Raw genomic sequence first — 15,584 nt, 5'->3', positions numbered from 1 at the left:
ACAAGCTCTTCTCTATATAGGAAAAAACAAACAATGTTTTTTTCTGAGCTCAACAGAAAAAGAAACGGTTGGATCTTTAATGAATCCCAAGGCCACTTTTTGCCACATAAACAAGATTTACTGCCGATTCAGCAGACCAACAATATGCAAACGAACCGGTTCATTGATCAATGAATCAATGTGTCCTGCTGAAAATGGCTTCATTTTTCTTCTTTTTTACCTGCAGTTGCTTCAATAAAGTGACTTTTTTCCCCATTTTACTGCCTGCTAAACCCAAAGAGACCACTTACTTCTAGATGTGTGATTTAATGCTTTATCTGCATAAAAAGTATTAAATGTCAGAATAAACTTGGTTGAAGAAGTAATAATTTAAGTAGTGCTCGAGGAAAAAGATGATAATAAATGTTTGAAGGGTTTTAAATAACACATTTAAATACAAATCTTTGATTAGGAATTTTAATGAACCTTTTTAGTTGTTTATTTTATTATTTTTAAATCCTCAAGTTTAGTTCTTTTATAACATAAATAACTCGTATTTTTACATATGAGATCAAAGCAAAACAGTGAATATGTGCAAACAGTGTCTTATAAGTTTATTCTGATGTTGAGCTACTTCACAATAAAACTAATCAAACATAAATGTATTATCACTAATGAACATCCGGGTATTTAGGGCTTAATTGATGATCTTGAAGCAACTCTAAATTCCTCATGATGAAGATTTGACGTACGTGACCGTGAACGACCCCTGCGTCGCTCGTGCACACTACCCCATCCGTGCCATCCGTTGTCCCTCCGCGCGCACGCGAACGCACACCGGGCGCGCGCAGGCTTGGAGAAGCTCGGGGGGTCTTTCGGATTGAGTCGGGCTCCAAAGGTTTTGGACCGGAATTTGGAGATGAAAAAGTAAAAGCTTTTTATTCTTATTTTTGTCCTTCATCTTTGACTGAAGTTTAATTCTGCGCGCAGCAGAAACGGAGGAACTCCATGAGCGGAAAAGCGAAAAGCAAAGAGGAGAAAGAGCATGCCACCAAAGGTGAGGGGAGAACCCGCGCGCGGTAAAAGATGAGGGAAACCTCACATATTACCCGCGGAGAGGATCTTTCTGAGAAAATGTGTTTCCTTTATTGAGGTTTTGCTTCTTTTTCTTGTATTAACACCAGTCCTCGTGGCGTGCAGCTTTGTGCTGATGCTCAGATCTGCACGTTGCACTCCCTCCCATTGTCCTCCTGAGAAAGAAAGTGGGGCGCGCGCAGCTCCTCTCAGCTGAACGCACCTGCACCTGCACGCAACTTTGAGGAATTTAGGTTAGGATGCAAATCTCAAAGCAGCGTTTCTCTGCCATGCGCGCTCTCTGTCTCCGCGCACATCTTCTAACTTTCATTTAATAAATAATATTATTATATTTGTGACTTTGAGGTCACCATTCCATTCAGAACATGAACAAACCTGGCAAAAACCACCTGTGTTTTTATGAATTGTGATGTTTCCATGCATTGAGACATCCCTCGATCACTGGAGCATCAGCGCGCGCGGGAGGCGGCGCAATGGAAACTGGGAAACTATCATTGCCATGGAAACAGAAAGGGAGTTGCCCTTTAAGATGAGATCAGTGATGGCTTTATCTCTGAAATTAACTTTGCATATTTATTTCAAAACTTTAAGTTTATCGAAATCATATTATGCTATTACATTTTAATTTGATTTAAACACGTTGTTCTTTCTTTCTTTTATTTATTTATTTTTTAAAGAAGTATTTATGTTCATTAAGGAAACGATTTATACTGAATGCTGGCTACAAAAGTCCCTAAATGTGTATTTTACCTAAAAATGTATATTTAAAAAGGGTCTAAATGTGCATTTTATCTAAATGTTTTTTTAAAAATCCCTAAATGTGCATTTTACCTAAAAGTTGATATATTCTAAAGAGTATCTAAATGTACATTTTACCTAAATATTTATTTAAAAAATCCCTATGTGTATTTTACCTGGAGGTTTATATTACAAAAGTGTCTTAATGTGCATTTTACCGAAATATTATTTTTTTAAAGTCCCTAAATGTGCGTTTTACCAACTCATTTAATATAAAAATATGTAAAAAATAAATAAAAGAAAAACAAGTATATATATATTTTTAATGACATTTATGTGCTTACTTTTACCAGGGCAAATTTTAATATGTTTTTGCTCTGAAAATCTTGAAACCTTGCTTACTCTTCAGTCTTTTTGTCTGAGTATCTTGTCATATTTAGTGTTGGCACATTCACTTGGATATTTAGTAATGCAAAATTCCTAATTATCCACACGCTAACATGAAATTCAATCCAAACCTTTAAGAACTACCACATAATAGGTTAAATATTGTCAGAAACAGGTCTACTGCAACAGTTTTTACAGCTCTGAAGAGAGACCGGTGAGGGAGGGGAGACCACGTGGGTTTGACACAAAGAGCTGCACCTCACTCTTTAACCGCTAGATGGCAGCATAGAGCCTTAAACTCCAGAACAAGCCAACGTGATTAATGAGACAAAAAGATCCTTCTTTACTGTCGTGGATTCCCAGGTTGGCTCTTCTCTAATGCTTTTCTTTTTACACTACAATTATGGATTTTTAGAGAGTTAATAAAGGAAATCATTAAGTATTTTTTCTAATAGAGCAGGATTATACCTAAACATGAATACTTGTATTCAGGCGTTATAGCAAAGGCTGGTGAATTATACTTTCAATACAGCTGTGTTGATGTTCAGCTCAGGAGAAATTCGGTGCTGGTTTGGAGCCAAAAGAACATTTAGTCATGTTTAGTGATGCTCAAGTTGTTTTAATGAATCTGGTTTGTGGTTCAAGCGCATTAGTGATCGGGTTAAAGTAGAAAAGTGCTTAATAAATGCAGAGTACTCTTTATCTTGTCAATTTGAAGGTTTAGGAGGAAATGCAAGCGTTTAAGTACGTTTTGAAACACCCACCTACATACATGCATATTTATCACAAACATTTTCACGAGTTTGAGTTTCTACTCACAGTGGTTCCATTTTACTATGTCGCCATCTGGTGGACAATCTCCGTCATAACATGTTGGAAATAAATCGTGTATTTTGACCATTTTATATGACAAAATACAAAAAGTTTTTTACCATTATTTTGGGAAAAACATCAAAAGAAATACCACAAATAAACACTAGCTATATGCCCAGACTATTGATCTAATTATCGAATTGTTTTTTGTAATTGTGCACTCACTTTTGCTACAAGTGAGAGACAGATATTTTTTTAAATAAAATTTGTTTTTTGGTTGTAATAATAAAACAAATGATTGGCAAATGTCTGAAAAGAAATAAGGAGGATATCTGAACAAATCTGCTCTCTCCATCCACATGTCTAATCCAATATAAGGTCATTTCCTGATCAAAGAGAGTTAATGCATTTTTGTGGGGTTTATTACTCAACCATTACAAGCCTTTTCTCTGAAATGCTGCTTGTGGAATCTGAGTGAGATTTTAAAGTCCTAATTAGACACAGGGTTTCATGGAAGATGCTGTCTCAGATAACTTACATTTGCTCTTTTATCAGCTTTACTGTGGAAGTTGCTGAGTTGGCATGTTCTGCAGCAACATCCTGCTTTGCTGTCTTCAACGATTTTTGTTTGTATTCTCAGTGCTACGGTGTTTGCAGCCGTGAATTCTCTGTCTGATGTTCTATCTATTCAAGCAAGTGTGAAGAACACCTCTACCTTACAGGAAACATGGATTGTGCTGACAGTGATGCATTGTGGGTGGTCGTCTGTGTGCAGATACATGGAATGACAGGCCTTGAACATAATTGAGATGGTTAAAATATATCTTGAAATCATCAAAATATTAAAGTTCATCACAGATCAGGATGAAAATTTATAAAATAGATTTGTATTGTGTTTGATGAGTTTATTAGTACTTCAAAACTTTCAAGACAATAAAAAAATCAGATTTTGTTCTTGACTTAAAAGTTATTTTTGGTCCACTTTCGTGTCCCTTTGATGTCGCTCCGTTCCACGAGTGAAACCATTCTTGTCGATATTCCTTGGATTTGGGAAAAGAGTGCTGGCTCCATCCCTCACTTACTTAGCCAGATCAGCGGGGCCTCGAAATGAATCATTGATGACTGGTTTCAAAGCCTTAATGGCCTCTAATGTTCCATAATGATCTCCTGTCAACGCCATGTGCCTTAATGGATCCAATGCCGTGGAGACTTCTGCGGTTTAAAGTTCTGCAGTCCGTATTTGAACGTGCAGCGCTCGTCGGGATAAGCCATGAGCACAGCAGGGCTGTGGAGCTCCACGTTAGCAGCATGGCGTTCCCTCTCCGCAGATCGGCTTCAGGTAAGGCTGGGAGGACACGCGTCAGCGGGACCCTCTCATTAGGAAATGTTAACAGAATTTAAAACTTTCAAATGTGCATGAAAACGTTGGTTTACAATGAGCTGGACTTCTCTTAAAAGTTTTTAGTCTTTACTAAAAGTTCTGTATTCTGATTTAGCAAATTGGAGATTTGTTTTTTTTCTGAAACTTTTTAACTAAAATGAGTTTGTTTTGATTTAAATTGAATAAATTCATCTCAAAGAGTGCTGTCCGTGGTGCTGAAAACAGGACGCGCCCATGAAGTGTGCAAGCAGCGTTTTAGTCAAAGATCTAAGATAAGGGAGGTCTCACTCTGCCTCAGATTTGACATCTTAAATTTATTTCTAAAATATAAATCTTTGGGTTTTTTTATGTAAACTAGCTGAAACCACAGCAGAACCTGGGAGGAACAACTTTAGCTTCAAGTCTCTAAAATCTAAATAATCTTTCAAGCATTTAATTTAAAGAAAAATAATTTTCAAACAGTGTTGAAATGTAGACGTAATTTAATGTGTTGAGGTGCCTTTTTTTAAATAATTAAAAGCCTATTTGTTGCTTCTCGGTGTTGTTGCTCTCCAAGCTCCATTTATAGCAGGTCTTATTTGTTCATTAATATTAACATGAATAATAATGTGTGCAAAAGCATTGTTCTATTTTAAAATTCCTTTGTTGTTAATTAAACTTTTTATAATAGAGCGACTTTGTTATATTTATATGTCTCCGTGCTGGAGCACAATCTTGACAAGTGAATTTTCCAGCATAATTCATTTGATTTTTTTTAAACTTTTGATTCAAACACATGCTATTTATAACAATAATAATATATTTTATTCTTTTTGGGCTCTTACAACAGATAAAAGTAAAAAAAATAATTAAAATACATTTTAAAAGACGAGAGTGGGGGATGTAATTAAGGGAAACCTTTAGTAAAGAGAAGCATTTTTTAGCGTTATTGTAAAGTTTGAGAGCTACTCAGTGTTCCAAAGATGGGGCGACTGAATGTTCTGCCCTCCATGGTGACAAGGCAAGTGGTAAGGACAGCGAGATGAGGATCTAAGTCAGTCAGCTGGTGGGAATGGAAACTTGAAGAAGACCTGAAAGATATCGAGGGGCGAGTTTGGGCTTTAGAGTTCAGAATCTCGAAGTGAGCTAGTGCGGGATAGGAGTGGTGGGAGGGGTAAAAAGGGGTCTCAGAGATGATTTGGGCAGCTGAGTTTAAAAAGCTTAAAAACTTTTATTGTTCAGCTTTTAACAAAATTCATTCACTGATCTTTAGAAATTGTTTTTTTTGTTTGACATTCAGGGGCGGAACTACCATTAGGCAAAGGTAGGCGATCGCCTGGTGCTGCCCGAATACTCTGGGGCCCCAAGCTGAAAAATTAATAAAGATGTCTAAAATGTATTTTATGCCCCATTAATTAAATCAGTCATAAAAATAACACACTTCAAATGGCAAAAGACTGATTATGTGAAAGGGTTTCACCCCCCCCTCCCTTCCTTTGCAGCAATGGAATATTCCAGTGAGTTCAGTTTTCCCAGATCGGGCACTTTTATAACCAATTTAGCAGTTTTGATTTTGCAGGTAAAAATTGTTTTGAGACAGTTTTTAATCATTTGGAAGCTTTTAGTTTCTTATTTTAAGACATTTCAACCAGTCAGGAGAGCAGTGCCTCACCTGCCATCATGAGTGATAATGATAAAATTAATGTGTCCACTAACCTGTTTCATAAATGGAATTTATATGTTTGATCAATTTTTATCCTCAGAATCGCTGTATTTCGTGTATTTCCTGTTCAATTTCAGTGCAGGTTTTGAAATAATTTCAGTCAAAACATTTGGATTATTGCTATTAATTCTGTACTAGTGGATCGAAGAAGAAGTTATTTGACAATTGGATTAAAAGTAAATATATATATATATATATATATATATATATATATATATATATATTTCAATACAACCAATGCTGAGGGCCCCATTTTATTTTTCGCCCGGGCCCCAAAACTTCTAAGTCCGCCCCTGTTTACATTAACTTTTGTTATTGTTGCTTTTTATGAAAGTTCTTCCTTTTATTGGGACTTTGTTGTTTCACAGTTAGGTAAAAGTCCTGATTGAGATCTTCTGTCTTATGGAATGGAAGATTTTTTGTGAATTTCTTCAGTCTGGTTCTTCCAGACTTCCCCCCCAGGTGACCTGCTGACCTCACCGTGCCCACCACCATTCCCTCTTTGGCTCCCACCGTCAAATATTCACCTCCTTTTTTTCATTTCTGTCGTGATTCCCCCCAAACTCATTGATTTCCCTCACGAGGTAACAGCATCCACCGGCTCCACCTGCTGTTCGGCACCAGATGCCACATGCAGGTCGACCTCCGCTGAGTCTGTTGGCCCTTTGTCCTCCTCCTCCTCTTTCTCCATTTGCCATGCGCCATCGCAGCTGTATCTGGCTCCGACAGCTGTGCATCTGTTTTCCTGAAGGGACTGCTTGTGGCCAGCGGGCATGAAGCGGCTGATTGCTGCGCTTCTCCCCCCATTCCTGCTGCAAACGAAGCGTCTAGAAAAGACGGAAGTGCTCCTTCTGTTCTTCACATCCCCGCGCGCTGCAGGCTTTGAGCAGCCGCGCGGACCTCTGCACCAAATCTCCTCCACTTTTAACATGCTGTTTGCCTCCCCGCGCCTCCACACAGATTCGATTTTCCCCTTTCATTACGCATCTTTTTCTCCTCATTTCTCCTCTTTCACTCATCCTCCCTTTTACTCTAATCCAATTCAATCTCCATCTCCCGCTTCCTCCCTCACAGGCACACTCAATATCTCATTTTCTCCTCCCCTCTTGTGTTATTCCTCCTCTCATTCAATCACCTGTCGGCCAGCTCCTCTTTTTTAGATTCTCCAATTCATTAACTTCCCTCCCTCCTCATCCTCCTCTTCCTCTCCATCACATATCAGTGGAACATGTAAATATCACGCCACGTGGGGGCACGCGGGCTACAGGTGCCCTAAACGATGAAGGAGCATCCCCCCACCCCCACCCCATCTCCTCCTCGCTCCCCTTCCTCTGGGCGGGCAGGGCTGCAGCAGTTTTATGAACGGCTGCACCAGGATCGCGTCCTCACGCGCGCCGTTTCATTGACAAACATCCCAGCCTGCTGCATTTCTGTCACAGACGGCGGTGAGGAGCGAAGAGGAGGTGGAGGAGGAGGAGAAGGAGGAGGAAGAGGAGTCTGCAGTGAGCATCAACAGGACCGTTTGGAAGTGGACTGGACGCGCTCTCCATTCATTCCTCATTCTCCTGCAAGCCTCAGAAGCCCCACCAGTGGAGGGTGTGTGGGGGGGTGGGAGTCAGACAGCTTTTGCCACTTAGCCCCCCCTCTGGGGGGATGGGAGGCGGCGTCGTTAACAGTCAATCACGGGCGCATTACTGGATCTGTTTCCCATGACGCGCCAGGACGCACGGATGGAGGATTCTGCTCGCCTTTTGGAATCAAGGGGACCTGGGAGGCTGCAGCGGCCGGTGTGAGATGAGAACTGAGTCGTGGGCAGCGTAGACCCCCCCCTTTAACTTCCCCCTCCAACCCACCCCCCCTTTCTCCCGTCCACGAACACTCCCTCCAACCGGGACGCGCAGTCTCGCTCCTCTCTCCGCGGAAGCAGCATGTCCCGGGCAGCGGCGATCGCCAGCTCCCTGATCCGCCAGAAGCGGCAGGCGAGGGAGCGGGAGAAGGCGAACGCCTGCCGCGGCAGCAGCAGCCCGAGCAACAGCAAGGGCGCCAACGACAAGCCCAGCAAACTCAATGTCTTCTCGCGCGTCAAACTGTTTGGATCCAGGAAGAAACGGAAGAGAAGGCGACCACCAGGTCTGAGGGGGGGAAACGGGAAGGGGGGCGGACAGTCCTCATCTCAGCCATCATCTCCATCACCATTTTACCCTCATCACCAAGGCACCTCATCCTTCATCACTGTCACCGTTTGAGCTCCATCTCCTCCTGGTTCTCATCTATTCACCAAATCATCAAATAAATCATTTGATTAACTTTATTAAATCTTTCCGTGAACTTGTGACAGCTGTCAACAAGCTGGTATTGGATTCTCCTCTATTTGACAGTAAAAAAGTTGGACTACAGGTAACAGTGATCCTCTTTTCAGAGCCCCAGTTAAAGGGCATTGTGACCAGGCTCTCCAGTCGCCAGGGGTTCCAGCTCCAGATGCAGCCTGATGGAACGGTCAATGGCACCAAGGATGAGGACAGCTCTCATGGTGAGTCCAGTCAAAAATTACTACACAGTTTTTTAATCAAATGTGGATTCAGGTTAGGGGTTTGCATCTTTCCCTCTCCCACAATTCGATACCCATCCATGGTCCATGAACCGATACATAAAGGATTAAACTAACTTTTTGGTGATACATTCGTTTACCAAAAAATCTAGATATTTTTATTCATATGGCACTTAAAGCTGTATATAATAATGCATGGGATTTGACAGTTAAATGTATCCAGGTGTTGAAGTGGAAGAAGCAAGTTTATGATTGGATGTATTTTTGTTTGAATCGCATAAAAAGACACAAGAAAAATAAACAGAAACTGTAGTTTGCTGGAAATCGATTATGAACTTCTTGATTGATTTTAGACCTTTAACATAATCAAACGATTGCTCGATCAATTTTCAATTTTTTCATCCCTAACTATACTGCTGTTACTCTCACTGCCCAATCCGTTTTTTGATATGTATCTTTTACATCCCTACTTTAGATTAATTTTATAGAATATCACTAATGTACAGTAAAAAAAAAAAAAATAACAGATTATTCAAAGTCTGATATACTCTGGAAAATATAGTAAACATAAGTCGCAAGAGCAAAAAACATCTTAACAACATATATAAGTCATTCTGGAGTATAAGTCGCACTTTAGAAGGAAAATGTAACATTTCAGTATTTCTATCTTTAAACTGAATATTTCTTATTACTACTTTTTTAATGTAATTTGTTTGTTTTGTGAGCGTCTTTGAGTAAACAGTGTATTTAGCGCTAAATAAATAAAATGTATATATACTATATATGTATATATATAAATCCGCCAAACCCAGTAGCAAATACTTATACTCTAATGCAGCACCCTTTAGAAATTGTTAGAGGAAACAACCGCTAAAGGACAACCGATGTTTACTGGGAAAATAAATATATATGAGCCTATTTAGGCCTAAAAAGAAAAAAACACACAAATAAGTCGCTTCTGAGTATAAGTCGCACCCCTGCTCAACTATGAAAAAAACTGTGACTTATTCTCCAGAAAATACGGTAAATGTTTTTCAGAAAATTAACAATTTTATGTATTTATTTACTGTGTGAAGAGTTTTCCCACGCTAAAATCTCACATTTTTTGGATTTTTTTAACCTCAGGACGTAAAAGAAAACTTGTGAACTTGAGAAAAAATGAGTATTGCTCCAAAAAGGTACTTTAAAGCAGGGATTTCAAACTGGCGGCCCGCGGGCCATTTGCAGCCCCCAAGTTGATGTCCATGCCTCTTTAATGCCTCTTTAATGATAGCTTTGCATCTTAAATCTTTGCATTTGCTATTGTCATTGGATCTGGTCGTCAGAAAAGTCCTTAGCAACAGTTGCTAGCGTTGTTAGCTCCTCAGGATGTGCAGAAGATATAGCTTAGTAGTACATAGACATAAACAAATGTTCAATAAACTTGTTCAGTAGACATAGACATTGGATGCAAAAACATATTTTTGGCACAAATGGGACCCCATATAAGACTCTGCCTTTATATTTTTTGCCATTAAAGTTGTTATTATTGTAAAAAACTAAAATACCTTGCATCAATTTATAACTACTACATCTAAAAGAAGAAGAAAAGCAGCTATTTTTATGAACTCTGATGGAAAAATGATCATAAAATTGTAAATATACTTCTAATAAAATTATTTTATGTTCGATTTTGCGCAAAATCAGTGATTTAAATCACCCTTTTCTATTCCTTCTTCACAAATATGTATTTTTTAAAGCAAAACTCAACAGGTTGAGGTGCCACAAATTGTTTTCTCGTCATCCCCACACCCTAAAATAACAACAGAGATGACTGAGATAACCTGCTGTGCAGCAAAAATGAATACAAATGTATGTTTATTTTGAGAGATTCAACTCACCTTCAACTCAGACTTCTATGCCACTTCAGTTTAAATTCATAATCATTTTAAATTGTGGAAAAGTGTGGGATCTGGGGACTTTTAATTCAGGCGGTCGCCCGCGACGTGTCAAGTGCTCGTCTAATTAGGGAGAAGAGCGCCTGCCTTCAAATGTCAGGTGCCAAGGCTGAAATCTATTTGTGTTAAATATTTCCTGCTTCAGTCAACTGAATATCAGCCGTTTCCCGAATCGCAGAAATCATGAAAAGACAGCAGATGGTCCCGGTGAACGGTCTCTTTCACCTGCTCCGATTGTGTCTTCACAGGCCTGGACAACAATGGCTGATTAATACAGCTAATTGAAGCGTGTTGTCACAGAACAGACAGTAATCACTCTCCTTCTCGTGCGCAGTCGGAGTTGCCAGAATCTCACATTAATCTGCTTCTTCCGAGGCCACCAACTGCTGTGTACAAAGAGACGTGGAGGCGCCTTCCCTAATTAAATGTGAGGCGTGCATCATGTAAAAACTCCGACCCGCATGAAATCAGTCACCCGTGACGGGGTTAGGATGGATAATCCCTGTAATCCACATCTCCATACAACTGCAGTCATTAAAGAGGATGTGTTTGGTTGAATGACTAATAATGAATGACTCGGAAAATTGCAAAAAGAATAATTAAATCTGTATTACAGTTCCATTTCGTTCTTAAAGCTCCACTGAATATGTTTCAGACAAAAACACATTCAAAAAATCGGCAATAATCTGAAATCTTCATGTTCTCATAGTTTTCAAAAGCTTTTATTAAAGTTCTAGTTGTGCTTTTACGCGTTTTGGCACAGAGAATTCTGCAACAAATCCATGGAAAATGCATTTATGGTTTCATGCTCGATGAAGTTTATGTTGTGGTGTTAGTAGGATGAAAGGAGGAGTCTGTCCTCCATTCGTTTATGTAAAAAAATGTCTGGTTTTATTATTATTTTACTGATAAAAAGTAAAGTTGATTTTTTTTCAATAAATGAAAACGGTCCATTATGGTTGGATTTTGCAGCAAATGTAAGAATAAGTGTATTCATATCCATCAAGAAAATATGTTGTTCCATTTTTATTTACATATTGCTAAATGTTGCATTTGCGCTAGTATGTCCTTCCAAAAAAATGTTATTCAACAATTTTTGGTGGTTTGTTCTCCTTTTTGTGAACCATTTTGGGTCTAATTCAGGGGTCTGCAACCTGAAGCTTGTAACTTGTAGCTCTATTACTTCTCCATAGTGGCTCTCTGGGTAAAGAAAAATAAAATAATAGTATTAATTTATTTAGATTAGTTAAGTTTATAGATGTATAACTGAGGTACACGTCAAATATAAACTATGTAAAGGTTTTTACATCCCTGCTGACTAGAAGAGGTCTTGAGAATATTTCAAATACTAAGAAAAACAAAACTAATCTCTAATCTTTTATGAGTTTAAAGCATAAATGTATCTTATGCTGTTCAGAGCTCCATTGTGATGCTCCTGTTTGGCACAAGACATCTCGTTTAGCTTCTAGCTACAGGCTAATGTTTTTGACTAATTTAGTTTACTGAGGAATTTTAGGCTATTTTGGAGTTTAGCTAGTATTTAAGCAACAAGCTAGCTTTTTGGGGGGGCTAATTTTGCATCTGCAGTTTTTTTAAATTCTAATTTAGAGTTTATCTAATATTTTAGCAACATGCTAACCTTTTTTGCTAATATCTACTGAGCTTTTTATAGGCTAATTTAGAGTTTAGCTTCTATTTTAGCAACAGGCTAACGTTTTTGACTAATTTGTTATCTACAGAGGATTTTAAGGGCTAATTTATGAGTTTAGCTTCTATTTTAGCAACAGGCTAACGTTTTTGACTAATTTAGTTTACCGAGGAATCTTCTACTATTTTTGAGTTTAGCTGTTATTTAAGCAACAAGCTAGTTTTTTAGAAAATTAGGCCGCTACTGAGATTTTTTGGTCTAATTTGTAATTTAGATCATTTTTAAGCAACACACTAAATATTTTTGCAAAATTGGCATGTAGGTATTAGGGATTTTAAAGCAATTTTACAACAAATGTGTCAGAAATCTATGTCAACTTCAGCACTCTTTCATAGTTCTTCAACAAAATTTACATTCTGTTAGCAAATTTTGCAAATTGCTTTTGCATTTTCAGCAAATCCCTTCAGCTATTAAAGTAAAAGCCGTCATAATTTTCAGCAAAAATCTTCAGCATCTTCAGCGACGACTTCAGCAAAAAACATTTTCACTAGCGTTATTGCAGGTAATGCAACTTTTTCTACTTTGTATTTATATTTCTGCTCTATTTATGCCACAAAAGAAACATATATACTATTAAAAAATACTCTAATGAATACAAAGCAGTATCAAAAAAAGACTTTGTGGCTCCTACTAAGTGTTGATCAGTAGAAAACAAGCCCAAATGGTACTTTTAGTGTTAAAGGTTGCAGACCCCTGGTCTAAACGCTAATTTAGCCGTATTGTGTTTGTCATTTTCACTAGAACTGAACTTGTAGGCTTCCGTAAAAGCATGAATTCTTCACGTCTACAGGAAAATCTCATCATTGCTCTCCAGCTGCAGCGGCGCGCTCGCTCTCGCTTCTGCACCTGATTTACAGCTGCTATAAAGCACCGATCACCGTCCTTATTCATTATGCACCTAACCCTTTTGAATGCTCCAATTGGACCTCATCATGCGAAATGCAAAGCAAGCTTTTTCCAATCCTGCATCAAATGTCTGCGTGATGGATCAAAACAAGGATGTCTTGCTTTTCATAATCTAAGTTTAATAGTTTTCTGTAACTTTTTTTTTCCTTGCTATGCTGCAAACAATTTGACTGTGGTGCAACAGAGCAACATTTTCCTCTGTTACGCCTCTGTGTTGCTGGATAGCAATAGATGGAGAAACAAGTGGGTGGTAGCTGTCACTCAGCTGATTCCACGATCCCAGCACCAAAGCTGTCTCCATTTGGTCCGTTGCTCAAAAAAGGCAACAAACATGGTTTAAAAGCAAACAGCTTATATATTTTGGGACACTTCATGTAGGTTGTGGCCTCTAAGGTCTGTTTCACACTCTTAGCAGGTTAGTTTGTTTGGAACTCTACACTAATTGTGCATTTATTTGTAGCATCTCACCCACAGAGGAGAACACTCCCACTGAAACTGCAGAAACACACCGGTTCGCACGGTTTGGGGAATCTGGACTTCAGTCCTTTTAATAGCTGATATTTCATCATGTAAAAGAAAAAATAAATAAAAATGAAAAGAGTAGTTATAATTTCACAAAGTTATTCTAATTTATCAAACCTTTTCTACATTGCAAAAACAGACCCCTTAAAAATAAGTTGAAATTCTAACTTCATTGGCCGATTTTCTTTAAACAAATCTGGAAATGGGGTAAGGAAATTTGTCTGACTTATAAATCTTATTTTAAATTAAAAAAAAAAACACACACAAAATATATTTTCTCAAATTATTTTGCTGTTAAAAAACTTTCTTGCAAAACTTTCTCAAAATTCAGTTTTTGCATTTGGAATCTGCAGATTTTGCAGTTTAATCTTTCCCTTCATCACCACAAGAACCAACAGATTCTACAATGTTATGGTGATCTGCTGTTTATAAAATCCACCCATATTTTCCCCCCAATGCAAATCTCCTTTTGAAATATTGATGGAAAAAAATTTGCCAACCATCACAAAAGACTAAATGTCTCCACATGGTTCGCGAGATAATCCATGATGACAGTCAGTCTGCAAACAAGGCCAAAAAACTGTTATGGTGAATTTCCCAGTAATGAGATACCACAGGAATATGTGTGTCACGCTAGGCTGCTAATTACCGTGTTTACCATACAATCGCATTACCATATAAGCCTGTCAGTGCTAAAGATGAGCATTTTCTACGCAGACTGGGATAAACGTCACATGGCATTAGGTGCGGTCCGTTTGCAGCTACCTCAGACAAAATCTGACAGATTTTTAGATTTTTTTGTGTGCTTGTTAATTTCAAGTGATGTAGCACAGAGCACAGCGTAGAAAAATAATAGATTTTTTTATTTTAGGCAGTATTTAAGGTGTTAATATTTTAATTTCTGAGGATCAAGGATGGACAGTCATCTTTTTTATGACATATAAAATAATAAAAATGATTGGAAGCAGAATTACTAGTTTTAATGATAGAATCAGTATATTCAGTTCATTTTCTGTGTGTAGCTTGATTTTTGCCTAAAATGATTTACAGAACGGAGCACACCACGACTTACAGAGTTAAACTCTGCCGACAGCCACTGGGTCACTTTCACTAATTAAAAGGAATCAGTGAAAGAAAGCATATTCTCTCACCTCCAAGAGTTTTAGATTAACTGCTTGTGTTAAAGAATAAATCGAATTACAATTTAAGTGACTTATAAAGCAAAGGATGCTCTTTGGTGAGATCTTCCAAGAATTTATTGGTCAGGGAGGTTTAATAAATGTTGGTTTTATGGTTGTGACAAGTTAAAAAAAAACAAACTGATTTTTCTTATTTTTTATTACTATCTGGTGTGCACCGTTACTATTTGGTGCACACCAGATAGTAAGCAGAAAAAAACATTTACTTCAAGTTTTAGAAAAAAAAAATTACTTACATTTTTAGACAAAAAAGTCTATTACTATCTGGTGTGCACCATTACTATCTGGTACGCACCAGCTACTATCGAGTTCACACCAGTTAGTAAGCAAAAAAAAACTTTTACTTAAATTTTTAGAAAAAAAAGTCTATTACTATCTGGTGCACACCAATTAGTAAGCAGAAAAAACATGTTATTTTTTAGAAAAAATAAATTGTATACTTCAATTTTGAGAAAAAAGAATCAGTTACTATCTGGTGTGCATCAGCTATTATCTGATGTGCACCAGCTATTATCTGGTGTGCACCAGCTATTATCTGGTGTGCACCAGCTATTATCTGATGTGCAGCAGCTATTATCTGGTGTGCACCAGTTAGGAACCAGAAAAAAACATTTTTGCTTCAATTAAAAAAAAAAATTATACTTACATTTTTCAGACAAAAAAATCAGT

At 38.0% G+C, this 15,584-nt stretch overlaps 1 protein-coding gene across 2 annotated transcripts in view; it reads left to right on the top strand.

Moving 5' to 3' along the window:
* Nucleotides 1-819: 819 nt before the first annotated feature.
* Nucleotides 820-15,584, top strand: part of fgf13b (fibroblast growth factor 13b) — a 22,151-nt gene continuing 7,386 nt past the window's right edge. The window contains exons 1-2 of one of the 2 annotated variants that reach the window (XM_024266677.2): nucleotides 820-1,036; nucleotides 8,515-8,625. In XM_024266677.2, the coding sequence (XP_024122445.1) occupies nucleotides 988-1,036; nucleotides 8,515-8,625 (160 nt within the window). In that variant the 5' untranslated portion in view covers nucleotides 820-987. Of the gene's footprint in view, nucleotides 1,037-7,990; nucleotides 8,226-8,514; nucleotides 8,626-15,584 lie in introns of those variants that run through there. The other variant, XM_024266675.2, reaches the window with a different exon arrangement.

The sequence above is a fragment of the Oryzias melastigma genome, linkage group LG14 (assembly GCF_002922805.2).
Source record: "Oryzias melastigma strain HK-1 linkage group LG14, ASM292280v2, whole genome shotgun sequence".
NCBI classification, from domain to species: Eukaryota; Metazoa; Chordata; class Actinopteri; order Beloniformes; family Adrianichthyidae; genus Oryzias; species Oryzias melastigma.
Note: the sequence above shows the minus strand (reverse complement) of the source record. Positions and strands in the feature narration are given on the sequence as shown.